The sequence below is a fragment of the Microtus pennsylvanicus genome, chromosome 9 (genome assembly GCF_037038515.1).
Source record: "Microtus pennsylvanicus isolate mMicPen1 chromosome 9, mMicPen1.hap1, whole genome shotgun sequence".
In the NCBI taxonomy this organism is placed as follows: domain Eukaryota; kingdom Metazoa; phylum Chordata; class Mammalia; order Rodentia; family Cricetidae; genus Microtus; species Microtus pennsylvanicus.
In genome coordinates, this window is record NC_134587.1 from 97,575,133 (window position 1) to 97,603,100 (window position 27,968).

Below are 27,968 nucleotides of genomic sequence, written 5' to 3' on the forward strand. Positions count from 1 at the left end.
CGATGCCTATTTTGACTTCTACGAACACTTGCACGCGTGTGCAAATCCACGGGCACACACAATTAAAATAACTTTAAAACTGAGTACATATTCCACAAAATGAGAGTATACACATTAGGAGTAATGAAGAACAGATTCCATCTCAAGAATGGGGAATAGGACATTGCCAGGACAATGGTGGTGCAGTGTGTCTTCCAAACCAAATTATTCCTAAAAGTCAGATTCTGATTTTTAAACTCTGGGTACAGCCCGAGATTGTGCCTTTAAGCATTCCGGGGGTGCAGGGAGGGGGATGTCGCTGTGGCTGTAGTGGTTCAGAGTTTACAACTAAGCATAGCCAAGATGTAAAAAAAGTAAATTGCATTAATAATGAAGGAGAGAGAAACGAGAACAGAGAGAGAAAAGATGGGAAGAAAGAAATGGAGAAGGAAAGAAAAGAAAAAAGACTAATTTACTTCTCGAAGATAACAAGAGCAGAATAGAGAAGGGAAAAGGATGGAGTGCAAAAGATAAATTCGCTAAAGGAACAGAAATAAAGAAAACAAAAAGGCTGGAGTGAGGCGGCATCACACAGCCAGCAGTGTGCACCTGAGGACGGAGCTTGTGCCTCGCCAAGGCACCCAAATTTTATATCTCGGGGTCTCTGGAGCATCCGGCCTAGGTACTAGGCAGTGGGCGGGGCCCCGGAGGCGTCACAGGGGTCAGGTTCTGGTCCGCCTGCGCTCAGGGGGCGTGGCCCACCCTGCCTGGGGGCGGGGCTTGTGCGCCCACATTCCGCCTCGGGGGGCGGAGTCTGAGCTCTAAATTGGCGCCGCGGAGCGGCTCCTAGGACTGGCGGCTTTTGAACCCGGAAGCAGTCGTTGGCGCTCGGAAGTGGCGGGAACGCGGTCCTCGGCGAGCTGCGGCTGCAGGATGGTCGGCGGCGGCGGGAAGCGCAGGCCAGGCGGGGCGGGGCCGCAGGTAAGCGAGGCAGGACGTGCGGGGCCGCTGTGGGCGGTGGCGGAGCTCGGGGCGGCGTTTTGTGTTCACCTGACTAGCCCCGAGGGCTGTTCTCCTGGGGACCGCAGGGCGGTCGTTCCTCTCCAGCCCCAGCTGGCGTTTCTGGGCGACCGACCTTTCATCCATCCATTCACTCCATATCCATCTCCGCGGATTGTGGAGGAGCTGCCAAGGCCGCGGGGCACACGCGAGCGTACATTTCACCCTCGGCTTTTTGCTTGGGGTTCACGCTGGTGTGTAGGGGAAAAGTGCCGGCTGAATTTAACAAGTCCTGGAGTTGTTAAAGACGACTTTTGTTTGAGACAGGATCTGTTTTGTAGCCCTGGAACCCATTATGTAGACCAGGCTAACCTGGAACTCTCGGAGATCCACCTGCCTCTGCGCCCGAGGGCTGAGATTAAAGGAGTGTGCCCCATGCCCGACAAGACGACTCTTAAGGCAGCTCAGGTTTGAAAGTCTTGATGGCAGAGAAGAAAACATAAGAGATCCCTTGACATAGAACCCTAAGTGATGCGGGGGTGCGAATGAGTGATCAAATGGCCAGTCTGGACTTTGACATGATTTCGTGCCTTCCCTAAGTATTCAGCAGCTAACAGGAGGGATTAAGCAGGAAAACCAAAGTTTAACAATTCTTATAACTGAATTTTAAGCTGGGTATGGCGAGGCTGTGGTTCAGGCTTAAGGGTCAGGGGACGGTGCTTGTAGGTATTTATTTTTCACGTTGGGCCATGTTTTCTCACACCACCAAGTTGAAAATGTAGTCTGAAGACAGCAGCTGTTTCAAATTCTCTTTGCTAGGAATGCGAGGATTCTTAAAGCAGAGCTGACAAATCTCTTTGAAGGTACAGTGGGCTGCTTTGGCAGAATAATTGGCTTACCTGTAAATAGAGACGATCTGTTTTATTTTGAAACAGAGCTATTCTTTATCTTAAAAACGAACAAACAGCGATAACCGGTATTACAGTGTCTTTAGATGAGAGTACAAAGCACAGAGGTTAAATAACTTGCCCATGTGACAGCTGGAAATTAAGTCAGGAGTCAACCCAAAAGCCAGAGCATTGGCCCACATTTGTAATCCCCGCGCTTCTCAGGCAGAGGCAGTGGGATCAAAAGTCCATTGTCATCCTCAGCCACACTGCAAATTCAAGGCCAGCCTGGGCTACAGTAGACCCTGTCTTAAACAAGGTTTAATGCAATGGCTCAGTAGGGAATGGACTTCTCCTCCAATCCAAAATATATTGCATGAAAAATTTAAATAATAAAGCTTTTAATATAAAAAATAAAACACTACCACAGCTCTGCATCTACCAACCTAGGTGCCTTATCCTTTCTGTGTAAACTTTTCCCGCTGCTTCTAGTCACTGTCCCTGTCACCCTTGCCTTCTTTTAGAGTTCACTGATTCCTAAAAAGGCTATTATGGGACATCTTGTCTTAGTCGGTGTAAAGAGACACCATGACCATAACCACTCTTGTAAAAGGAAACATTTAATTGGGGCTTGCTTCCAGGTTGAGAGGTTTAGTCCGTTATCACGATGGCTAGAGGCATGGTGGCATGCAGACAAATACGGTGCTGGAGAAGGAGCTGAGAGTTCGGGATCCACAGGCAGCAGGAAGACTCTAGGCTTGGAATGGCTTTTTGAAACTTCAAAGCCCACCCCCAGTGACATACTTCCTCCAACAATGTCACATCTAATCCGTTCAGATAGTCATATTGAGCCACGGTGTTTCACTGTACTTCCCTTTCATGTATTTAGTGTCCTCTGTTGTTTGAAAGCCCCCATGACTCTCCATTGTCCTGCCAGTTGGCATTTCAACCCCGAAGGACAGTGCCATCGTGAACAAGTCTTACATGCCATTTGGTTTGGAAATACATTATGTAGACTTTGGTACTGATTAATAAACCTGGACTTCTGAGAAAATGGACTTATTAGAAACACCTAGGTGAAAATTTTCAACTCTAGCTCCCCTGCTGCACTCAATACCATCACCCTAGGCTCTGTGCCACTAGATACCACTAGCCCAGCTGGGGTTAAATGTGCACTTACCCCTTTGTTCAGAACCACAAGTCTGGGCTGAAAGGAGGAATGTGATGGAAATAATATACTCTGAAGGATATAGGTTCCTGGAAAGAAGCAGACTGTGCTTAGAGAACCAAGACAGATAACCTGAAGTGAGCGTGCTACCTTGGTAGAAGTGGTCACTTTCTAATAGCATCCTTTAACCTAGCAGACTTCTATTGCATGGTGCTAGAGGGTACAAGGAGTAGCAGGTCTTGGCATTACAAAGCCTTTTCTGAAATAAGTGGTTTTAGCTCAGAGTTTATTCTCATTAACTCTACCATGCCTGCCCTCTCTTTTTGTTTGTTTGGTTTTTTTTTTTTTCGTTCTCATTAACTCTACCATACCTGCCCTCTCCTTTTGTTTGGAGTGTTAAAAGGAAGACCTCTGGTTTTAAATGGGAGGTTAGTAATGGTTGTGGTAAATAGGCCAGGAGCAACTGGTTGGACTTCCTGAAGAAACAGGTTTCTTTTTCCTTTTACTAGCGTTTTAGGTTAGAATAGCAAAGTAATTGGTTTCATCCTAGCTTCCTCATACACACGTGCCATTGTATGTCTTCTACTTGTTTTTTAATATGGTTTCACTGTGTTTTCCTGTTGACTTTCCAGGCAGTCCTCTTGAGTGTTGATTATGGAGTGATGACATTCTGCCTTTTTGACAATTTTTAAAGATTTTTTTTTTAGTTTCTTGTGTTTCTGCTGTCACAGAGAAGTGTATTTAAAGACATGCTGTGTGTTTGTATTCCTTGATCACCATGCAAACTATTTCTACTTTGTACAAAGGAATCTTTAGGATTTTACTCATAAATATTGTTAGCATATGCTTTTGTCATTGATTTTTTTTCCTTTTGGTTTTTTAAACATATATTAAATGGAGCTAGAAAGATGGCTCAGCAGTTAAGAGTGTGCAGTGGTCTTGCAGAGGATCCAGGTTCAGTTCCTGATAGGTTGGGCAGCTCTCAGCCTCATATAACTCCAGCTTCAGGGAATCCAATGCCCTCTTCCAGCCTGTACAGGTAGCCACATACTCCAAGCCAGACTTACACAGAACAGGCAATAATTGTTTTTTTTTTCAAGGAGAGTTTTTGAGGTTACTTTTGGAGAACTGAAGCTCCATGTGTCAATTTTCAGTGTGAAAAGACAGTTGAAGTGAAGAAAAGTAAATCCTGTGAAGCGGATGTCTCCAGTGACCTTCGGAAAGAAGTAGAAAATCTTTATAAGCTTTCCCTTCCTGAAGATTTCTATCATTTCTGGAAGTTCTGTGAAGAACTTGATCCTGAAAAGCCAGCTGGTGAGTTCCTCCAGCGTCTTTCTGCCCCTGACTGAAAAAGATGATAGGGAACTGGAGGAAAGACAGACACGATCGTAGAGAAAGGGTGTTTTAGCCAGCTATGCCGATGTTGTCCATTACAGCCTTGCAGTTAGGACACTGGCTGAGAGTATCACAGTTTCAGGCCAGCTACACGCTGAGACCATATCAAAAAAGAGAAGACAAAGGACCATTCCCAAAGTTGTTTCTAATGAGAGAGCTGTCTTCAAAGAAACGAGTTAATACTCAAAGTTAGTCAGTTTTCATGGCTGTGACCTGAGGAAACAGCCCTGTAGGAGGACAGGTTATTTTGCATCCTGGTTTTAAAAGTTTCTGACCCTGGTTAGTTTGCTCCATTATTTTGGTGCCTGTGATAGGTTATGCCAGAAGGATGTGTCAGGCAGGTTCTTAGCTCATGGCAGACAGCAAGCAAAGAGCAGGAGTCCCAGAACAGGATGAACTTCAAGTCATCCACCAGCTTCCTCCAGCTAGACCTTACCTCCTACTGGCCTGTTACTGCTCAGTGATGTCACTAGCTGGGCCATGCTTTCAGCACATGGGCCTTTTTGGTTTAATGTCATATCCAAACCAGAATGCTGCTGTCACCTTTTGGCAAAGGCAAGCAGTTTTAGGACATTCCTTCATGGAAGCTAAAGGAAAAGTAGCAGTTCATATATTGTCACTTTACGTCTGCTAACTTGTCTCGTGGACTAGGTAAACTAAGTTTCCTTCAAGGACATTTACACAGAGAGAGATGGCTCAGTGCTTGATTGTACCCGTCCTAGAAGAGCTGCAGGTCTGTAGACTTCATGGCATTGTGGTTCTCTTTCTTACTCTGCCCCTGTGTTCTGTGAAAAAACAGTGGAATCATTGAGTGTTGTGGTTCAGATTATCTGAAAGTCAAAAGAACCTGGAGTGACAGCTGAAGAGAAGGAAAGGAAAAACGTTTTTTTCTATCCTTGCTCTATGTTGTCTCCTCCTTGATCTGTGTATTTGTAGCTAACAGTAGATGGCAGTGAGGCAAGGTAAGTGTGCGGCTCTTCTGCCTGAAGGAATGCAGCACATCTTGGCTTGGGCTACAAAAGGCACAGGAAATGTGAGCAGTGTTAAGCTAATTCAGTAGTAAACTTACAGGGAAATCCTAAATTTAGTGCCACATTTCTGTTAAAACTGATTCTTCTGTTGGGTAAAAACATTTCTACAGACTTTAAAAGCATTCTTTAAAAACAACTTGGTTAAGAATTCTTTAGAATCAGGAAGCAGGGGCAGGTAGACATCTGAGTTTGAAGCTAGCCTGTTCTACATGGTGAGTTTCATAACAGCTAGAGCTATAGAGAAACTGTCTCAAAACCAAAAAAAAAAAAAAAGCAAGAAAAAAAGAAAGTCAGTGATGAAAGGCATTATTTCCTATTTGCCTCTAGAAAGTGTCACCTGAGTAAACTTATTTTCCTTATAGATGCACTTGCTACAAGCCTTGGACTTCGGTTAGTGGGTCCTTATGATATCCTTGCTGGGAAACATAAAATGAAGACAAAATCCACAGGCTTGAACTGGAATCTTCACTGGAGGTTTTACTATGACCCTCCTGAGTTCCAGACCATTATTACTGGAGATAATAAAACTCAGTACCACATGGGGTATTTCAGGTAAAGGATCTTCTCTCTCTAAAATACAGTTACTCTGCTATCAATAAGTCTTACAGACCATCACTGACATCCCCCGAAGGAAGATGCATTTTCCTCTTATTGATGGCTTCAGGCTTTATCTGTTGTTCTGGCTACCCTCAACTCTTTAGCCTGCCTAGGGTGGTGAACTCTTTACATTAAACTTCCCTGATTTCTTTTTCTCTTTGAATATAAAGTTCTGTCCTTTGTGATCACAAGAGCTTCTTTGGAGCTCAAATAAGATCATATAAACAACGGACTCAAAGATTGGCCCTGCCATTTATTATTGTGATGACACTATGCCAGTCAGTGGTGACTGGCCTTTCTGTGACTCAGTTTCCTCTCTTGAAATAACAGGGATAATAACAGCATATATTTGATAGGAATATTGTTAGAATTAAGGGAATGCCTGCAGATATGTAAAATGTTAGAAGACAGGGTAATGTGAGAAATACCTTGCCCACTTGTAGCAGGAGTACTGTGGTGTATAGTTAAAGTGAAGTAACAAAAGGAAAGATGAGGTGTGGCTAGAGAGAAGTACTGAACAAAACACTCGCAAGGCTGGGAATGCTGTCAGAGGGATTTTGTTCTTGGCTGTGAAACTAATTGGCTGCTAGAACTTAGCGAAGAATCTTAACCTCTTTCTACTGGCTTTTTCAATTTTAAAATAATAGGGTTGGCTCTCTACAGGAATATGATTCTTCAGTTCTTTATAATCTTTCCTGTTTCTTTTTGGCTTTTACTCCATTTCTTGCTGTTTTTTCTTAATAAATTCTATAATGAAAGTGACTATCAGTTGTCTGAAATACTCTATTGACAGACTCCCTTTACTGTTTTTTATATTTGAGGAAAAATAATTAGGTACTAAAAACTTTATGTTCTGATATATAGGATTTTTCATAGACAGTCTGGAGATACTAGAGCTTAAACCTAGTAAGTTTATTCTGCTTTTTACAGGTATATTTTGTCTATTGACTTTATTTTCTGCTTACTGGCATCATAAATTATGGCAGCTAAATGTTTATTGTCTTTTGTTAAAACAGGGATTCTCCTGATGAACTTCCTGTATGTGTTGGTACAAATGAGGCAAAGAAAAATTGTGTAATTATTCAAAATGGAGACAATGTGTTTGCTGCCATCAAGTAAGAAACCATTTCATTTTAATTCTCTTTTCTTTGTTGCACGTACTACATTACAAAGTAGGGTTGTCTTGACTCCAACGCTACAGATTTCTCGGGCTTACTTTTGTGACTTCTGAAACGAGACAAAACAGTTTGCTGCTTTTCATTAAAACTTTATATGACTGCTTCTTTAATAGACATACTGCGTTATTCTGGACTGAGCTCTAACATGTGGCAAAGCATGTTCTTAGCATGTCAAAACTTCTGGGTTTTATCCCCTGCATTGCAAAAGTGTGTAAGTAGTGCTTAATCGTATTTCTGATTTTTCCATAGAAATCAGAAAAATTAGGATTTTTAATTAGACATTATATTTAAACAATGCCATTAAGACTTCATTATAAGAACCGACTGCAATATAGTTTAAACTAAACAATTTTTAAGAGTAAGGTATTTATGAAATCCTTGGAAGAGTGACTAGAACAAGCCAAGCCTCCCTGGATAACAGTTGTGTGACTACTGTATCATCAATGGTGTTTGTCTCTGCTGTTATCAAGAAGCCAGGAAATGAACTCTCTCAAGTAGTTCGAGGGACCTATCATTGATCTGCAGTCATGCCAGAAGCATCGCTGGCCTTCCCTCTGCCACTCAACCTCATGAAGCTAAGGATGAGGTCCTGAGATTTTATCTAAGCTGTTCCAGATCTATCAGCTTTCTCTACAGCTTCTACAAAGTGGAATGCCGCAGCATGGCTGCTACATCCCATCCCCTTTGCCTTTCAGAGTTGCGAGAGTTGCTTCTGCTTGGGAAAAGCCAGGTCCCACGTGGAATCAGCTAAAAATAATAGCATGGGAAATGCACCAATTTTTCATGTAGGAAGGGGTCAGAATCCAGCTGAATGAACCAATTGGTACTGGCCACATACATGATTTGAAGTCATTTGTTAATAGCTGTGCAATTTATGTTGTAATCAACAAGGTAATCTTTATCACATGAAATAGACTATTTTGTGTGACTCCAAAAGGCTTTATTTCTGTTATTTGATAGTATAACTTATTATCAAAGAATTCAAACCAAGTCCACCCAAAATGACCATTGTTCTATGCTGTATACATACTGGTTACCTGAGGGACAGCCACATTTTGTTCTTTCTCTTCTGAGACTGTTGAGTTTTATGTAAGATTTGATTGGCATTTGTAATTGTGTAAATTCCTGGGGTTGGGTTTTTTTTTTATTGTTTTGTTTTTGAGTACTAGGCACTGAACCCAGGGCCGTGAGCATCACAGGCAAGTGCCTATTACTTGGGCTATATCCTCGGCCCTGATAACATTCTTCTAAACCTTTAAGATTTCCTGATCAACTTAAATTGGCGTTGTCTTTCTTAGAAATTGTAGTTGTTTACTGTCACTTATACTAGCCTGTAAGCCCCACGATACAGGGCTGTGTCTTTGGCATGGTACTCTTCCCTAGTAGATTCTCCATAAATCACCCTAAAAACACCACAGCATATAAATACATCTTTTTAAATTTCCAGTGCTGGGTAGCAAACTCAGGGCGTTACACTTGTTAGGCAAATGCTATACCACAGAGCTAAATATGTAACTCCCCAAATATCTAACTTAATTTGTATTAGTCTTACCGATCTTAGTTTGAAAAACTCAAGTTCTAAGTGTCTTGTTTGTCTGTCTCTTGTGCAAGGCTCGCTAGCTAAAGAATGAAGGAAGCAGTGTCAGTAAGGTTAAGCGGTGACTATGACCCGTGATTATTAGGGGCTAAGAACTTTACCGATAGAAGTGTTGATTGGTAAAACCTTTATGGAAATCAATTTGAAAAAACACCTGAACACATCCATATCCCAAGATTTCTTAGCTAGTAGTTAACACCTATAGATACTGTGCCAAGTACACATTAATGTCATCAAATTGGCTCTTAATAGCTATAAAAAGGAATTTTATGTCTATAAACATGATTTATTTTTAATTGTTTATAAAAACAAATTATAGTAATAACAATCTAGCAATAAAAGGTAAATATAAAACATCTGCATATTATAAATGCCATGACTTGTTGAGAAGAGGGCAAATAATGGACTGGAATGGCTCTATTTTTTTCCTGTCTAAATGCATATAGGAAATAATATATACTCAAACAGCAAGAGTAATGTTTTTCTTTCTTTCTGTAAAACTACTGCTGTATCTGTTCCTGGTATATAAAGAGGAATGAAAATTACATGATCTAAAGGACTGATGCAAATTCCAAATTCCTAATATAGGTAGCAACTAGAAGTCAGTTTATTTCAAGGGTCTGCTGCCACAAAAAAATCCTTTTTGTGGACAGCATATTTATGTTTTCCTCTTGAGCCAGCCCTCTCTCTCCAAGGCAATATGCCCTCAAGACAGGGTTTCTCTGTGTGGCTGCGGCTTTCCTGGAACTTGCTTTGTAGACCAGGCTTGCCTCAGACTCACAGAGATTTGCCTGTGTCTGCCTCCCCAGGGGTGGGATTAAAGGCATACACTGCCACCACCTGGTTCTGTATGCCATGTCTTTATTTCCAGCAGTATGACTTAAAACTCAGCATTGGCCTTTGGATGTTTTACCTTGTGTTTACAGTGGAGCTATGTGAGACATCTAATATTAGTAGTATTTATTCCTTGTTTGCTGCAGCCTATGAGGACTTTGGACAGAAGCACTATATGGGACGTGACCTTTTTATCTCAGCTCCTTGACTTTTATGTAATAGAGAGACCACCAATATAACCACGGCTTTTGCTTCTTTTCCAGGTTATTTTTGATGAGAAAACTTAAAGAAGTAACAGATAGAAAGAAAACTAGCATTTTAAAAAACATAGATGAAAAACTCACGGAAGCAGCCAGAAAACTAGGCTACTCGCTGGAACAGAGAAGCTTGAAGATGAAACAGAGAGATAAGAAGGTAGGGTTTCCCCCATCTGACTGCTGTGCTCTGCTCTGGGCTCCTCCCCTTCAATACTGCATTCTTTCTCTAGCCCTATCTTAAAGAGAGCTACAGGCCAGCCTGGTCGGGGGCAGAGGCAGGCGGATGGAGGCCAGCCTGGTTTACAAGAGCTAGTTCCCGGACTGCTAGGACTCTGTTACCCAGAGAACCCTGTCTCTAAAAACAAAAACAAAAAGAGAGAGCGCTACATGCCATCGCCCAGGGGCTCTTAGACAGTGCTGAAGCAGGGATCAAGTCAGCCTTCAGGTTGGCGTGCAGGCTGACTCCTATAACTGGAGCCTATCCTGTGGTTATATAAATCATTCTTTTTCTTTTTAAATGTGCATTGGTGCCTGCATGTACGTCTATAAGAGGATGTTGGGTCTCCAGGAACTGGAGTTACAGACAGTTGTGAGCCATCATGTGGGTGCTGGAATTGAACCCAGGTCCTCTAGAAGAGCAGCCAGTGCTCTTAACTGGTAAACCTTCTCTCCAGCCCCTCATTCTGGTCTTTTAATCTTGTTGTATCGGTCATTGTGTAAAGGTAAATAAAAGCAGCTTTGTGCTTAATATTAAGCTTTATTTTCTGATGGCTGAGGTCTCGTTTTAGTGCAAGGTACATTAAAGATGTAGTTCTATACTTAGTCACTAAGACTGCAAAGGCAACTTACTTTTTAGAAACAGTAAGGGTTAAAATTTGTTAATTTTCTCCTGATTCCTCCTTGACCCTATCAGCACTTACTAGTGTCTGCAGAGTAAGAAAGGGTTTTATAAAGCAGCAGGTGATTCTTGGGAGTGAGAAACGATTTTATAAAGCAGCTATAAATCTATTTATAAATAAGTTATAAATCTCTAAGTCAACAGATATGTAAAAGAATTCTGCTTTTTAATGGGCATTCCTCCTAACCACTGGGGAAGTGAGGACCAGTATTCTCCTCCAGCCTTTCATGCCGTCCTCCGAAGCTGTTCTTTCCGAACATGCTAAGCCTTCAGCATCCTGGTCATCTCTGAATGAACTGGTGCTGTGCAGTTCCCAGTGCACTTAGTCACTGAGGGGCCTGCCTCACTCTGATCTTGACTCAGCAGAGGCTGAACTGCCACCAGTGAAATGCTGTTTTAGTAAATCATCCTTGAGTCGTATAAAACAGAAATAGGGTTATTTTGAGAGGAATTACAGTGACATTTATCATTTTGTACTGTTTTCTTATCTGTCAAGGGAAATTTCTTGCTATAAGAAAGGGAAATGAGCCCCACCTTGCTATCAAGCATTCCTAAGGTGTCTTAACTAGACACTGAGCTTATGTGGACTTAATGGTCAGCAAGTTCTTTGAGAAAGTGTAGTAATAGGGGCGGCGGGGCTGCGTCCCCAACACCCCAAGCCGCCTGCCCGGCTAGCTTTACCCGAAATAATTACACACAAACTGTATTCATTTAAACACTGCTTTGGCCCATTTCTATCTAGCCTCTTCTAGGCTAATTCTCACATATTAATTTAGCCCATTTCTAATCATCTGTGTAGCGCCCCTAGGTGCGCTTACCGGGAAGATTCTAGCCTATGTCCATCCTGGGTCGGAGCTTCATAGCGTGCATCTTCCCTGGAGCAGGCAGCATGGTGTCTCTCTGAAGGCGTCTGCTCTGGAGAGGAGAGCTGTCGAGTCTGACCTCACTTCCTCTTCCTCCCGGCATTCTGTTCTGTTTACTCCACCTACCTATGTCCTAACCAATGAAATGGGCCAAAGCAGTTCCTTTTAATTTAACCAATGACCTTCCTCCATCATTTCCCCTTTTTCGGTTTAAACAAAAAGGGCTTTAACTTTAACATAGCAAAATTACATAAAACAAAACAGTTATCAAGTAAAAGTTACATCAGAAACATTTATACATATAACAAAATTGACCATAAATCTCTATCAATAAAGCAAAATCTATACTAATGCAAATTATTCATGTCTATATCATATCCCCCTTTAAATGTAAAAGAACGTTTTATAAACCATATTTGGGAACATGGGCGCAGTTTTTTCTCTCCAAACTGCTTCCTGCTGAATGGGGGCGTCGTTAATTAGGTCTTTCATGGTATAACCTGTGTGCTAGTTTCATCTCAGTTGGCAGTTGAGCAAAGCAATTTTCTGAAGATGTTCACAGCAACCCTTCAGGAGGACGTGGTCCATCATACCAAATCGGAATAGAAGAAATGAACAGGGTCTCATCCTCTGTGAAAACAAAATAAGAAACTCCTTTCCAAAGCATCATATCCTTAGACCCAAATTTTGAAATCATAATACCCTTATATCCATTCTGGTTTAGCTTGGCAGCCCATGTAATGAAATGTCTCTCTGTACTTAGCTCCTTCACAGTCAAAAATTTTAAAGAAAACACAATGTACATAATCCAGACTCTTTGTGAATTTTTCATTTTTATGCGGCTTATTTTTATTTATATCTATAACTATCTGTACTCTGTCTCTTTAAAGACTTTACTCTTACTTTTTTCTTTTTAAACCATTAACTTTATTCTCTATATTCTTTTTCTTCTCTCTCCCAAGCCAACGTACATTCATCCAACAGTGTGACTCATTTAGTGGTCTGAATCTGTCCTATTGTGAATCTGCAATTTTTTACTATCCAGGAGCACTTTTGATTTGCGCCTTTAAATCACTAGGCTTAAGAATCTCAGCTGTGACATTTCTAGGTTAACTTTTTGCTTTTTGAGCGCATATCTTTGACCTGGAATAACCCTGTAGACCAGGCTGTCTTTGAACTCTCAGAGATCCGCCTGTCTCTGCCTCCCAGGCATTGGGATTAAAGGTGTTTGCTACTACACCTTGAACTCACAGAGATTTGTTTGTCTCTGCCTTCTAGGCACTGGGATTAAAGGCGTGTGCTACCACACCTTGAAGTCACAGAGGTTTACTTTAAGAATTTTAACTTTTAGTCTGCATATATTTTAACACTGTAAATCATTTAAAATTTTTCTTTGTCTTTGACGCCCTCTTTACTGTATCTCTGTTTTTCTGACCACATGAGTCTTTAATTTACCAAGCAATATCAGTAGGACTAAAGCCGTGGCTTTGACGGCTGGATCCAGCCCATTCCTTAGCTTTCCAGCCTCATGGCTGAGGTACTGGCTGTAGCCATGGTTATAGCCACACCTCTATGGCGTTTCAAGGTCCCTGCCAGCCAGCAAGCTACAACAGACAACACTCAAGTCCTCTCTCGGTAGCCGGCCCTCCTGCCTCAGACAGTCAGAGTTTGCCCTGGCAGGATGGCCCAGAAAGCCGGCATTTTTAAACGCGCAGCTTTTTTTTTCTGCTACGGCTGAAAACCGAATAGCATGTGTTCAGCTTTTCGTCAACACCGTTTAAGTGTTTCGTGGCAGGACCTCTTAATGAGCTGCAGGCTTTGCAGCTAAAGCTGAGTCAGGAAAATTTCAAAATGGAGGACGTACCATTTTGTGCTAGCTCTGGGGCCACCAGGTAGGAGCGGCACTCAGCACTTTAATTCTGAGACTGAGCGTGCAGCACAGAAATTCTTTTCATCCAAGTTACATCCAAATCTGACAGGCAGAGCACTGTGCAGTCTGAAAACACGTCTCTGTATGGCGGCAGGAATCCGCCATGCTCTTCCGCCTACCTAAGCCTGATTCTGCCTTCTGCCCAGGAGCAGGCCGGGAGCTCTGAGTCATCGTCATGGTCTCAGAGCACTCTCCTTCCGATCCCAAGCGGGAACACAAACATAAAGCCAGAGTTTGCACTGGGGGCACAGCCCCAGGAAGCAGCGCTTTAAGATAACGCAGCTTTTTTTCTGCTGCTGTTGCTGAATCAGGAAATCTCTCTACGGCACGCCACGAACAAACAGCAAAAATCTGTGTTAAACTCTCTCTCCCTTATTTTTAAGCCTTCTCAGGTTTTTGTAAGTGGGTTTAGTCCATCACGTGGGCGCCATTTGTAGTAATAGGGGCGGCGGGGCTGCGTCCCCAACACCCCAAGCCGCCTGCCCGGCTAGCTTTACCCGAAATAATTACACACAAACTGTATTCATTTAAACACTGCTTTGGCCCATTTCTATCTAGCCTCTTCTAGGCTAATTCTCACATATTAATTTAGCCCATTTCTAATCATCTGTGTAGCGCCCCTAGGTGCGCTTACCGGGAAGATTCTAGCCTATGTCCATCCTGGGTCGGAGCTTCATAGCGTGCATCTTCCCTGGAGCAGGCAGCATGGTGTCTCTCTGAAGGCGTCTGCTCTGGAGAGGAGAGCTGTCGAGTTTGACCTCACTTCCTCTTCCTCCCGGCATTCTGTTCTGTTTACTCCACCTACCTATGTCCTAACCAATGAAATGGGCCAAAGCAGTTCCATTTGTAGTAATATGGGGCAGTGGGGTTGCGTCCCCAAACACCCCAGCCGCCTGCCCTGCCCGGCTAGCTTTACCCGAAATAATTACACGGAAACTGTATTCTTTTAAACACTGCTTTGGCCCATTTCTATCTAGCCTCTTCTAGGCTAACTCTCGCACCTGGACTAGCCCATTTCTTATCATCTGTATAGTACCGGTCTTACCGGGAAGATTCTAGCCTAAGTCCATCCTGGGTCGGAGCTTCATCGCGTGCATCTTCCCTGGCGTCTGCTCCGGAGAGGAGAGCTGTCAAGTCTGACCTCACTTCCTCTTCCTCCCGGCATTCTGTTCTGTTTACTCCACCTACCTATGTCCTAACCAATGAAATGGGCCAAAGCAGTTCCTTTTAATTTAACCAATGACCTTCCTCCATCAAGAAGACCCTAGCTTTTTTCCGTTAATGGCTAGAATTTAATTCAGAGATTAACGCTTTCCTACATCTATAAATAGGATGAAACTTAAATTTCATGTTGTGCTTATTTTGACTCCTCCCAAATTTATATTCAGTATTTGTTTTTTTTAATTTTTTAAATTTATTATGTATATAATATTCTGTCTGTGTGTATGCCTACAGTCCAGAAGAGGGCACCAGACCCCATTACAGATGGTTATGAGCCACCATGTGGTTGCTGGGAATTGAACTCAAGACCTTTGGAAGAGTAGGCAATGCTCTTAACCGCTGAGCCATCTCCTCAGCCCCTCAGTATTTGTTTTTAATTAAAAAATAGATAATAACATAAATACAAGGAAAATAATTTATAAGAAAATTATTATTTTCTTCTATGTTGATAGTTGCTTTCAGATCCCTTTTAATGTATGTATAAATTTTAATATTACTGTAAGATCTTCATTTGATTCATAATTTCCTATTTTAAAAAAATTTAGCTCCAATAGTATGTTAGTGACTTTGTCCTTACCGGTTAGCGTAGACTGTACTTTAGTTCACAGAGCATTATACAGTGTTGCGGTGCTGGCACATAGGTATCACCTTGTAGTACTTGGAAGGTAGAGTCTATGTGAGTCACTGTATTTGGTCTATAGGTAGTCTGCGTAGAGTTGGAAGAAAGTCTACTTTCCTTAAAGTATTTTAGTCTTTGTTTTCACGTTTAAGAATGAAATACAACCACAAGTTAATCCAGTGTAAAATTGATTTAATGTTATAGTTTATTTTTTCCTAAATCATGATCAGTGTCTGAAAATTTCTTTTGAATATTCTGCCCTTCAATGTAGCTTAGCAAAAGATGAAGAAAGAATTGGAGGGAGGTGAGGTGGGAACGTGGACTTTCAACATGCCCGGGGCTTAGGATAAACTTTAAAAGTAGAGGGTATTTTTGGACTTTATTTTTCTTCTGTCATAGAAGTTTTCACTGTAGACTACATAAACAAGTGAAATATAGAAGCTACTTTACTAGAAAAGACCAAGGCCGAGTATGTTGTGCACATTTGTAACCTCTGCACTCAAGAGGCTGAGGCAGGGCGATCAAGAATTCCAGCCAGGAGGCTGGTGGGATGGCTCAGCAGTTAAGAACAGTGGCTGCTCTCCACAGGATGAGGGTTTGAGTCCTAGGACCCACATGGACTTTCACTGCCATCTCTAGCTTCTGACTGGCCTGCTGTAACTTCTGACATACAAAGACAAACTTGTAAATTTTATTTTTTTAATTACTTCAAATGCTTGACTTGTGGTCTTTAAGAATGTATTCTCCCCAGGAACCAGATTTACCGAGATGATGTCACTGAATGCTGTGAGAATGCCCAGGGTTTATGTGTCTGTTGACATGGGGGCGGGGTGGAGAGTCTTCTGTTCTTTTCTGTCTGTTTTCTTGGTCTTATTTTGTTCCCCCTTGGATTTAGGTTGTGACAAAGACCTTTCATGGTGCAGGCTTGGTTGTTCCTGTAGATAAAAATGGCGTTGGCTATAGAGAGCTCCCTGAAACAGACGGTAATGTGTTTGATGTGTAAATGTGTATGTATGTTTGTACACATGGAGAAAGCTTTCGCTTGTGTTGGGAAATAGATAGTTGTTAAGAGCAAACTCAGGTTTCAGGTAGATGAATTAAAACTGCATTCATAGCTTGACCTTGAACAAGCTATTTGGTGTTACTAAGCCTTGTCTTTTTCATCTGCAAATTAGGCAGTGGATGTGAAAGGATATAAAGTACTTAGTATGATGCCACATACGCCCCATGCAAGGTAATTACTTTTAACATTCAAGGGACTTTAAACCCATTGCTTAGGTTATTTTTTCTAACTTGTTTTAGACATAGTGACGATTGAAGAGTAAGTTGAATCATAAAGCACTGGTTTTTTGTGGACATTCAGCTTTCCTTCTTTGTTTTTTTTTTAATTTATTTATTTATTAAAGATTTCTGCCTCCTCCCCGCCACCGCCTCCCATTTCCCTCCCCCTCCCCCGATCAAGTCCCCGAAAAAGCATGGGATAAAACCGGACTCTCTGAACATAGCGGACAATGAGGACTACTGAGAACTCAAGAACAATGGCAATGGGTTTTTGATCCTACTGCACGCACTGGCTTTGGGGGAGCCTAGACATTCAGCTTTCCTATAGCTGATACTACTTCATATAGTCGTGCAGAAGTACTTAGGTGATCACACAAAACCTATTAGTCTGTTGAACCAGTTAGCTATTGTTCTGTCTCTACTGTGAGTGCCCCATTAGCATTTTCTTCCTGTTTCTGTGGCATAAAATGTAAAGAGAATCCAAGTTAGTACCTCTCAAGGAAGAAGCAAATATTCCTGCCTTATTCACATAGCCACTTGTTCCTCAGAACTATAAATGCGTCTTAGTAATTACCAGACTTTGAATGACAGTTCTGAGTTTTTATGTGCTATATTCAGCCAGTGAGTTGGGATGTGTTGGGTGACAATTTATATTTAATCCTATTTGCTGTTTTATGTTTAATTCTATTTCCTCTCCCTCTAGGAATTCATGGGGTGGTGGGGTGACTGTCTGAGGTGTCCAGTCAGTGGCTCCTGAACACTTCACATGTGGTAGTGCCACTGACAAATGGCATACTTTAAATTTCAAATTTCATAAAGATTTTGTTCAAATTTATAAGTTGAATCAGTATTAAACATTTTTAGATTGATTTTTATGTTGAAGTAGTGCTGTATTAGGGTTATATTAGTGCTATATTAGGGTTAGATATCTTTAGTTTCATCTGTTTTTAGTTTGAGTGTAAGTCTGCATAAATGTGAGGGGGAAAGAGGGGGAGAGAGAAGCAGGGTCTCAACACATACCCTGGGGTGAAATGGAGTCATAGGACAACTAACTCCCAGGAGTTGGTTCTCATGCCTCCTCATGGGATCTGGTAATTAACTCAAGTGGCCAGGCCTGTGTACAAGCACCTCTAACCCACTGAGCCCTATCACCAGCCCTCTCTTTTTAAATGTGCTTATTATAAAAATGTGGATTATATATGCAGCCATCCTCTATTTCTCTCACACTGGTCCCTAGCCCCTGAAGCCAGGATTAATCAATCCCTGTGGGAAGTTCTGAGTCCCCGTGTCCAGTCTTCTGTTTGAATCAGAAATGTTATGACTGACATTCTGAATTGCAGCTTGTCAGATTCCTAAGATGTTATCAGTTGAGTAATAGTAGACATCAGTAGAAGACATAAGGAAAATACCATTAAAGATGGCTGTGATTTTGTATGTGGTATCTTTACATCATTGATTTCTTTCAGCTGACCTTAAAAGAATTTGCAAGGCAATTGTTGAGGCTGCAAGTGATGAGGAGAGACTGAAAGCGTTTGCTCCCATTCAGGAAATGATGACTTTTGTGCAGTTTGCTAATGATGAATGTGATTATGGCATGGGGCTTGAATTAGGAATGGACCTCTTCTGCTATGGCTCTCATGTGAGTAGAAATTCTGCCTTTCCCCGTTACTCCATGTTCCCCATTACTCCGTGTACACCCATTCAGGTTTGCACTTAACATTCTCAAGTTCCAGTGCTGACAAGATATGGATCCAGCTTGTATTTCAAAGTGAACTTTTGAAGTAATTTTAAAGGAAAAGTTCTTAAACTGTTTGAAATCTTGTATTCTGGTAAATGAATAAGCATAATTGTTTCTTTAAGTTCGCATTAAACTCAGCTTACATATCAATATTCCAGGGGTGTGCCATCTTTTTGTGAGTGTATAGGCTTGTGGGGAGGTAGACACACCGTTCCTTTGGTTCTGCTTCTGTCTGGGGGTGGTTATCTACTACTGTGTCTTGCAATACTATTTTCATATATTTTTATTAAAATATTAGAACTAGTAGTCTATCATTATTTGATCCTTAAGAAAATTAACATATCAGCTACTTTAAATGTAGGTGCCTCAGAGTCAAAAGGCCCATAAGACCTTAGTTACTGTTTTAAATAATCATCTCCAGCTGTGTACAGATGGGCAGTTTTCTTAGTACCTTTTTATCTCTTTTCCTACCTGTAAAATTGTCTTCTCATGTGCCATGCACATTTTTCATTGTTCTTTGGTAGAGCATCTTCAGGCTCACAAAGGCAGTCCCATTCCAGTGTCTTCAATCCATTCACAAACTGAATGCTTCTAGCCACTTATAGCTGCTGTTCAGAATGCAGATTGTTTCAGTAGGTCAGAGATGAGACCCTTATGGCACTGACATTCCTGTGAGACAGGAATGCCACTACTTACAGACCATGCTGAAGAGCAAGACTAAGCCAGCAGCTCTTACTTCAACGTGTACCAGGCATCTGGAGGGCTTGTTCACAGACTAGTGCTTCCCTCTTCTCCACTTTGATTGAGTTATGGGGTAGATTGTGAAAAACTGATCTACTTTTACTTGTAAAAGCTTAGGTTTTTTTCTGTCTGTGGTTGGTTGGATATTTTCTACTGTTAACAAAGTGTTAAGCAGGCAGAATGATACAGTTGCAATTGCCACAAAGGACCAAACCATAAATACCATTAAGATGTGATGTAAGGAAAAGCAAACTTGATGCTTGTGAGAATCACACGAGGTATAGCGTAAGTGCTTAAATAAATGCTTACTGTTTATCAGCAAAAGAATATAATGTTGGGTTCCTGAGACTGGACTCTTAGCAGGGAAGAGAATGGTAGAGAATGAGTCTGAGAATAAAGGTAAGGGGCTAGAGAGATGAGTCAGTGGAAGAGCACCCACTGTTCTTCCGGAAGACCTGGGTTCGATTACCAGCATCTGCATGGCAGTTCACAACTGTCTGCAGTTCCAGTTCCAGAGGATTTGACTCCCCCTTGTGCCTTCCTTGGACACCTGTCAGATATGTAGTATACACATAGGCAAAACACATGCGCATACTTATTTTTAAAAATAAAATTTTGCATAGGGTCTATAAAAGAAAAAAGCAGAGCTTTGTATCTTAAGAAAAAGCATTAAGAAAGCATTTGATGGCAGTTTGGGACAAAAAGGTTAGTAAAACTGAAAGGACCATGGGAAACTTATAATGGGTCTGAATTCCCTTCAAGATTGCCTTTTTTTTTTCAGGGGGGATGGGGGTGAGCCAGTTGCCTTTGGACAGACTATTGGGTGCCTGTCCCATGCCCCCAGTTGACTGATTTTGGAAGTGGGCTTTATTGTACAAGGGCTTTTCAATATGTTGTCAGCTATACTTGTCAGTTTTCTCTGCTTGATACTATGTTTTTTGTGTGCTTGTTTGCTTTTCAGTATTTTCACAAAGTTGCCGGCCAGCTTTTACCTCTTGCGTATAATCTGTTGAAGAGGGACCTGTTTGCGAAAGTTATTGAAGATCATCTGGCAAGCAGAAGTACAGAGAACATAGATCAGCTTGCAGGATGAGAGTCGCTATCCACGCAGAGTTTTAGAGTGGGACTGTCAGATGGGACTTTGTTTTTAAGGAATACAGAAATAAATAATGGAAACATTTATTAAAAACTTTCATAATACAGTTCTTCTGATGTTTTTCTTTCGCATGCTAATAAATGGCACTCCTTAACTTTCTGAAATTCTTTAGTTTCTAAGGTACATTTTTTCAGTGCTGTCCCCAGTATCAATGTTTGTGAACTAGTGCTTATCCAAATTCAAATAACCTTCTGTTAACTAGAAATATCAGACTAATTAAAACTAAAAATATTGCTTTTAGTGATGCAAGTCTTAAAAATATAGTTTGTAAGACTTGTTGTATGCTCTCGGCCCAATATGAATCCCAACAAGATTTATCGAGAACAGATGGAATGGGAGAGCCAACTTTTCATTGATGTCACACACAAACCAACATGGAACTGATTTTCGAGAAGCCACGCCAGTCTATGAGCCAAGATAGGGACTAAATAAAAGACATGGCCATGTGGAACTGAAGATGAACTCAGCCATGGAGCACTCTGTCTAAAATGTGTGAGGTCCTAGGTTTGAGCTCTTAACCCTACTGAACAGAATTATGTTGATGGCAATTATAATTTGGATGTTTGTGGATACAGTAATGAAGGCAACAAGATAACTAATCTTTCTTTCACCTGGTAAATACTTCATTCCATTACAGAATAACAAACCTTCCCTGACTTCTTCCTTCACTAAAGGTATAATCCATTTGAATTCAATGCTAAATAAACTTACCTAGAATCTGAATGAAACACATTTGAAGTGCCTGAGCATATTTATGAATCACTGCAACTCAATCAGGATTGTGAGCCAACTTAAATCCATTTTCTTCTTGGGGACCAATAATGGAATTCTAGGTTGACTTTTCAAGTATTTGAGTATGTTCAAGGAAATGGAATGCTAAGTGGGAAATACTTTACCTTTATAATCATCTCAGCTCAAATTGACCTTACTGTCTTAACAGCATTGTCTCTAGTCTACACCATAATTCTTTTATTGATCCAATGTACAGACCTTTGTTCCGTTTCCTAAACTAGGGTTTGACAAACTTGGAACTGGTCAGTACCAACAATGAAACCTCAGTTTCCAGCATCTGTACTACCTAAATACTACCCCCAACTTCCAGTCATCTTCCTCGAGCACCCTTTTTTTTTCAACCTGAGTATAATCTCCACTCAGTCTAGGTTCAGTTGGCATCACCATGCCTCAACTATGTTGTATTTGTGCTAGTACCCTAGACCAGTCTACATTTCACCTGAGTTCTACCAAGACGCTAGAGGGAAAAAATGCTACCATGCCTTCTTGAGGTTATTTTAACCTCCAATGGCTATTTTGGATGCCCATGGGTCCTTTTTCATCTGTGCTCATGCTTCAATACCTCCTTCAGTTTCAATGTCACAGAAAAAGTGTGACATTATAGTCACAACACTTAGAACTTAACTCAAATGCACAGTATATTTTGCCTTTTACATTTATGTCTGACTTTTGTGTCCAAGATCCCATCCTCGTTAGCCTACACCCCCCAATTCAGGTCATTTCCTCTAATTCTCATAATTAGCATAAGCTCTAATACCCTACACGTTAAGATCTGATCTCAAACTACTGTCTTCAAACATTGCTGTTGCCAATGGGAAAAGCTATGTCCTGCATCTTAAAGTCATTTGTAACAGACTCCTTTTCTGGAACCATTACAGAAGAATCACAACCCTCTCCTAACAGACCCATTCTACTATTACATGCCACCATTCCATAAAACAGGCAGGTCACCAGTGTGCTCACACGGGCCAACTTTCAGCCCTCGCTTGACCTATCAGTAAATAGCTGGCTACTGAGGGCACCTTGAAACCCCTTCATTTGTTTTGTTTGCAGACAGAAGTTTCTGTCATTTCCGGTTCCACAGCTATTCAGTTCCAAATAAAAACACAGATGCTTATATTAATTATAAACTGTTTGGCCTACTGCCCAGGCTTATTACGAACTAGCTCATACAACTTAACTCATAATCCTTACCTATGTTTAGCTACATGGCTTAGTACTTTTTCTCAGGCGTTCTCATCTTGTTTCCTCTGCCTCTGGCTGATGACTGCGACTCCGCCTTTCCTCTTCCTAGAATTCTCCTAGTCTAGTCGTCCTGCCTATACTATATATACTGCCTGGCTATTGGCCAATCAGTGTTTTATTAAACCAATACGAGTGACAGATCTTTACAGTGTACAAGAGCATTGTCCCCCAGCATAGCTCACCTGTTTTAATGGCACCCCCTCCCACCTCTTTGGCAGTTTTCTTTTGCTCTCCTTTCATCACTGATTCTGCTGCCTGTTCTCTGTCCAAACTTAAATCCATGTGATTTCATCCTGTTTCTGAAATATAACCCCCGTTTAGCTCAAGGTGAACCTTTCTCTTTAACTTGAATCTCAAGAATATATTAGTTCCTAGCTGAAATCCTCACTCGTAATCCTAAAAGGTATTAAATGTCTTGGCTAGAGAGCGCTCAGCAGCTAAGAGCACTTGCATCTATTCTGAAAGACGAGCTCAGTTCCCACTACTCACATCTGGTGGCTCACGAGTTCCCAAAGCATCTGCACTCATGTGCCATGTACACACATGAAATAAGGGGCTGGAGAGATGGCTCAGTGGGAGAGCAAGCCATGTACTGCTCTGGAGAGAGGAGCAAAGTTCAGTTCTCAGCACCCACATTAGGTGCACCACAACTACCTGTAACTCCAGCTCCACATGATCTAACCCCTGGCCCCTTGGGTACCTGCACATACCCAAAGCATAAGTAAAGGTTTGAAATAAATCTTTAAGGAAAACAAAACAAAAACCTTAGTATTAGGCTGTTCCAGTGGGCCTTATGGCTTGAGTTAGATCTCTGGATCCCACATGATGGCAGGAGAGACCTGAAGGTTGTCCTCTGACCTATAAATGCATGCTGTGGTATTCTCGTGCCCTCATTTACATATTCACAAAATAAATACAACTTCACCTCTGAGCCCCAGTAGGAGGCCATTCCCAGTCTATGCCATTGTCATCAGACCTAAGAGATGCTCATCCTTGAGCTCTGACTCTTACCATTTTCAGCAATCCATTAGTAAGTCCTGTTCACCTCCACCATCTCTAGAATCCTACCATTTTCAGAGCACCAGTTAAGTTCCGTGTACTACTAAGTGGAGAAATACCAAGATCTATCCTGGCCCTTTGGCGCTCTCCTCGTCATTAACTGCTCGGTATTAGAAGGCTGGAATCTCACTCCTGTGTCTCTTACTGCTGTTGGAAGGTGCGTCCTGCTAGAGTTCTTCTAAGGTGATTGTTTTTACGCATAAAAGTCATTTGTTCTCTCTGTTCAGACAGTATAATTTTTCTTCTAAAAATCAAACATTTTGAAATTGAACTGAACTAGAATCTTCTGTGCTGACACTTGGGGGCCCTAGCCTGTTTTTAGAAAAGTGGATATACATTCTCAATCCAGCATTCTCCTCCTCTTCTGGCTCCTTGCTCAAAATGCAAGAGAGGAAACAGTTGTAACCTGACAGAAACATTGCAAACACCATTCTTTTGAAGCTGCATGTGCCAGCCACACTGGCTTACACTGACTGACTGCATAGTGTGCTGTGCAGGGGAGGGCTGCTGGTACAGATGCAATTAAAGGCCAAACCACACATTGAAGTAGAGATTTTAATAGATTTTCTTATTAACTCATCACAGTAATCATTTTTACTGTAATGATATGCAGCTTTACTACACTAGTATAAATAAAAACAGATAAATACAGCTCTAGGCAACATCACAGATTAACAACTAAGCATTCTTCAGGAACCAAAACCAAAAGCAATTATTAATAAGAGATGCTGACACCCTTGCCCATTTTCATCATACCTTCTTTAAAAGGGTACTCAAATAAGGCGCTGTACTCAATATTGGTCAATCAGTTTGCCAATTAGCTAGGCACATGTAGTTCACGGTCTCCACTATCTTATTTGGTTGAAAAATCAACCAAACAATGTATGAAAAAGAAAAATAGAACAGATGGTAATACTGTAAAGAAAAAAGCAAAAACCCAAACCTCTGAATGCATTAAAAACACAGTACTTTTCATGTTTTCAGCAGTAAGACACATCAGAAATAGAGAAATGTAATGAAGAAAATGAATGCTTTAATATGTACCGTGAAAAGTTACTCTCTGAAACAAGATGGGTCATGGGAGCAGAATCTGAAAAGGAAATGGGAAAATAAAATAATGTTCAGTTTCACTATGTGATGCTCCAAAAAACTGGCTTCTCCTTTGAAGACTTGGAACCCAGAAAGGGATGCTAAGGAGTCTGTACCCCTGCAGGGCCTTGCACACCACAAATAGACTATTACTATTAATGAGCTTACTCTGTTTAGCCAAAGAACAATGAAGGAGCTACGAAAAATCTTGAAATCTGCCAACAGAAGACAAAAATATTGGCAGAGAGCACAGCTGAAAAGCCCTAAAAGTTTGTTAAACCTGGGGTCATCCTAATATGGCTTCCTGATCTTTTAAGTCATCAAGATCATACAGAGCTAATGTGATTTCACAGATAGTAAAAATGGCTCATTGCCAGTTGTTTCAGAAAATGTCTGTCTGCACAAATGCATTTGCCTTCCAAAAATGCAAACTCAGATATCTGGGCCAGTCTAGTGAGTGAACTGTCTTTGCCAGCAGCGAGTTAAGACCATGATTAAAACAGGCATTTCCAATGACAATTTCAAATACTCTGAAGTACCTTATAACTAATCCTGCAAAAGCGTGCACCGCGGTTATCCAAACAAATCATCACTGAACACTTCATGGAAGGTCGTGACCTACTCAATGATTCAAAGGGTATACTCAGATTATGATTTTATTGTTCTCATTTTTGTTTGCTTTTTTTCTTTTTCAAGGATTTGGTTTTAATCTCCAGATAGTAATTAATGGCATTTTCAACTTTCTAGTTTGTGAGTCAGGATGGACAGGTCAGAGGGCATAACCAGAAGATGGCAGTGAGAACTCAGAAGGTATCGTGTGCACTCTGGGTCACAGAAGTGACCTCATCTTCTTAAACTCTTGCGCCCATTGTAATCTTTGTTCATACCTCCATATTTGTAAGTCAGAATTAGTCTATTAAAAAAAATCACATTAAAAAGGTAAAATTATTTAAGTGCAATATTAACTGATCTGTATTTTATAAATTTTAATCCATAAAAATATAAATAAGAATGGTAAATTTTTAAGAAAAGAAATATACATTTAGTGCAAGTTATGAGTTACATTTCATCTCCAGTGTCAGCAGTGAAACATCCTGAAATAAAACAATAATCTAATTTGAAGAAAAAAGTTCCAGTGTTTAACATGCAATTAATTCCAGGTACAGCTGAACAGACTCCTTCCTTCTCTTTGCTGTCACAGCAACAGCCTGTGTTCAGTGATGCTGAACAGCACTTTTATGTCATAGTAGTCCTTTCAGAAATAGAAAATCTGCAGACAACTAGTTCACATTATCCATAAAGTCTGAGAGGAAAAAATAAAACTGATTAGAGTCAAGTTTCTTTGTTTCTGATTCTGAACCACACATCACACAAGCTGGGGGATTCCATTCACATCTCAAGATTTTACCTGCTGGCCAGCAGTGGTGTGTGCACGTTTCCAAGCCTTTAGTGATGGTACAAACTACATGGTTAATGGCACAAGAAACATTCCCTTCTTGTGATGAAACCTCAGTCAAATCACAGTACATCTCAATATGAGAAAGGACTGCTTCAAAAGGACACACCAATTTAAAGAGGTTTTGTTACAGATCAGAAAAGGGGAGAGAGGGGATGGGAGGAGAGAGAAGCTCTTTTGGAATGTAGAAAGGTAATGCTTAACTATACATTTCATGAGTTAAACACAACAGTTCTGATATAAAAGGGCAAGACCTTGCAGTCTTAATAGATGGCTCAATTCAAAGTGATCCCTCCAGAAACAGGGACTGAGAGTCTCTGTGGTGCTGAAGGACAGCCAGAGGCTTGAGGACTCCAGTGAAGGCTCCATGAAGGCTCAGGCCTGCACTCGCACTGCATAGCCTCAGTGAATGCAGCCAGTGCAGAACAGCGCGAGATGAACTACTGCTCCAGTCAGTTAGGGAAGTACCTCACTCCTGCTCCTTCTCCCTCCCCGAGCAATCCCTCCAGTCTCCCAGCATCATTTGCAAACCAGGTTGCAAAAGCTCGGCTTGTATTTCCTTTCTTTCTTTTTCTTTTTTAAGAAGAAAAAAGTGGACGAGTCCCTCATATTAAAGAATTGTGCTATTCAACAAACGAACTTCCTCTTCTGTCTCCTCTCTCTCCTCATCTACAGAACTCAGTTGAACATTATTGAAGCGGGGTCTTGGTTTGCCGTCTGGGCCATATGACGGAGGATATCTTTTTTTGTTATAATGCCAAGGAGGCGCCTGAAAAGGATAAACAGAAAAGATCTATTAAACTAAAATGGAAAAGGAAACAGGAGCTAAATCTATAGATCAATTCTTTTTGTTGACAGGAACAGAAAGCCAAGCAAGCAGCCTGATTATGCATTTTAAAGAGTGTTCTACTGGTAAAGACATGAAATTACCCAGCAACCGTCCTCTGACATAAAAAGTACTGTGCTCACTCAAGTGTACAGTCCTTCCCACTAGGGCTGAGGACTGCAAGACTCACTGCAATAGAGCTATTTTGATTGAAGTATGCCGACAAAAATGGAACAAAAACTGGGAAGAAATATGAACAGGAAATAATACTGATCCAGTTTGAAAAAGGAACACATTCCCATTAGAAAACAACTTAAAACCTAAACATTTTGTAGAACCAAAAATCTTTAGAAATAATTTTCAGATTACCCAGTTGTATGCAGAATATTCATGAAAGCACATACAATTGAGATGAAATATAAAAGCAACAGTCAGCACAAAGCTTCACCTCCCAAACTTCAGAAGGCAACAATAAACCTACAGCACAACCCGGGTTTCTGAAAGCATACTTATGTTCTGTTTTACAATTTTGTGCTCCCCCCAAAGAAAATACAGTGCTTTTATGAAAGTCTTGGGTGTTAATGCTTACATTAAAAATTAGGTGAAAATCAAGAGGCAATCCTAAACGATGATTACAGGGAAAGCAGAAAGCAGAATGAATGAGTAGCTACTGTACTGAGGTTAGTAGTTTTAAAAAAGGATGCATGAAACACTTGTGAAATATTAGCATACAACAGGAACACATACTCAGTTGTGTACTTAAACAAATGGGGACAGGTTCATGTAGGTATGAAAATTGCAGGCCAAAATAATTTGAGGCATTAATTGTTAAAGCCAGACAACTGGTTATGCATCAATCAAAATTTATCTGTAATCAATGACACCACTAAGATCTAAAGCCCACTAACACAAAAGCTACTTATGAGAGTCTAGAAACATACAAAAGGGGCACATACATGACCTATGAACAATCCACTAACGAAATGGCAGGACACACATTCTAACTGAACATATGCAAGGGGTGGCAGAAAGGGAACTAATGCTATGATCGCAGATACATTCACAATGTGCTCGGTTAGTGTGCCCACTAAAAATTAAATGGTCAGCATTTCTACTTGTTAAGCTCAGTTAA

At 41.0% G+C, this 27,968-nt stretch overlaps 2 protein-coding genes across 11 annotated transcripts in view; one reads left to right on the forward strand and one right to left on the reverse strand.

Annotated features, from left to right (window-relative positions):
• The first annotated feature begins 815 nt into the window (after window positions 1-815).
• Hpf1 (histone PARylation factor 1) lies at window positions 816-20,418 on the forward strand. The gene is made up of 8 exons (XM_075986814.1): window positions 816-960; window positions 4,188-4,347; window positions 5,822-6,011; window positions 7,073-7,171; window positions 9,929-10,079; window positions 16,349-16,436; window positions 18,201-18,373; window positions 20,175-20,418. Exons 1-8 carry the CDS (start codon window positions 913-915, stop codon window positions 20,304-20,306), a joined length of 1,041 nt encoding a protein of 346 aa, XP_075842929.1. The 5' UTR covers window positions 816-912; the 3' UTR covers window positions 20,307-20,418.
• A 3,588-nt stretch (window positions 20,419-24,006) lies between these two features.
• Window positions 24,007-27,968, reverse strand: part of Clcn3 (chloride voltage-gated channel 3) — a 94,067-nt gene continuing 90,105 nt past the window's right edge. For all 10 annotated transcript variants that reach the window (XM_075986839.1, XM_075986835.1, XM_075986838.1 and 7 more), the window contains one exon: window positions 24,007-26,779. In XM_075986839.1, coding sequence (XP_075842954.1) covers window positions 26,689-26,779 — 91 coding nt within the window. In that variant the 3' untranslated portion in view covers window positions 24,007-26,688. The remainder of the gene's footprint in view (window positions 26,780-27,968) is intronic.

Bases quoted from the DNA above. Each gene is read 5' to 3' on its own strand.
- Hpf1 (XM_075986814.1), top strand. From the start codon at position 913: ATGGTCGGCGGCGGCGGGAAGCGCAGGCCAGGCGGGGCGGGGCCGCAG. The intron at 961-4,187 runs GTAAGCGAGGCA...GTCAATTTTCAG, and splicing joins CAGGCGGGGCGGGGCCGCAG to TGTGAAAAGACAGTTGAAGT. The intron at 6,012-7,072 runs GTAAAGGATCTT...TTGTTAAAACAG, and splicing joins TACCACATGGGGTATTTCAG to GGATTCTCCTGATGAACTTC.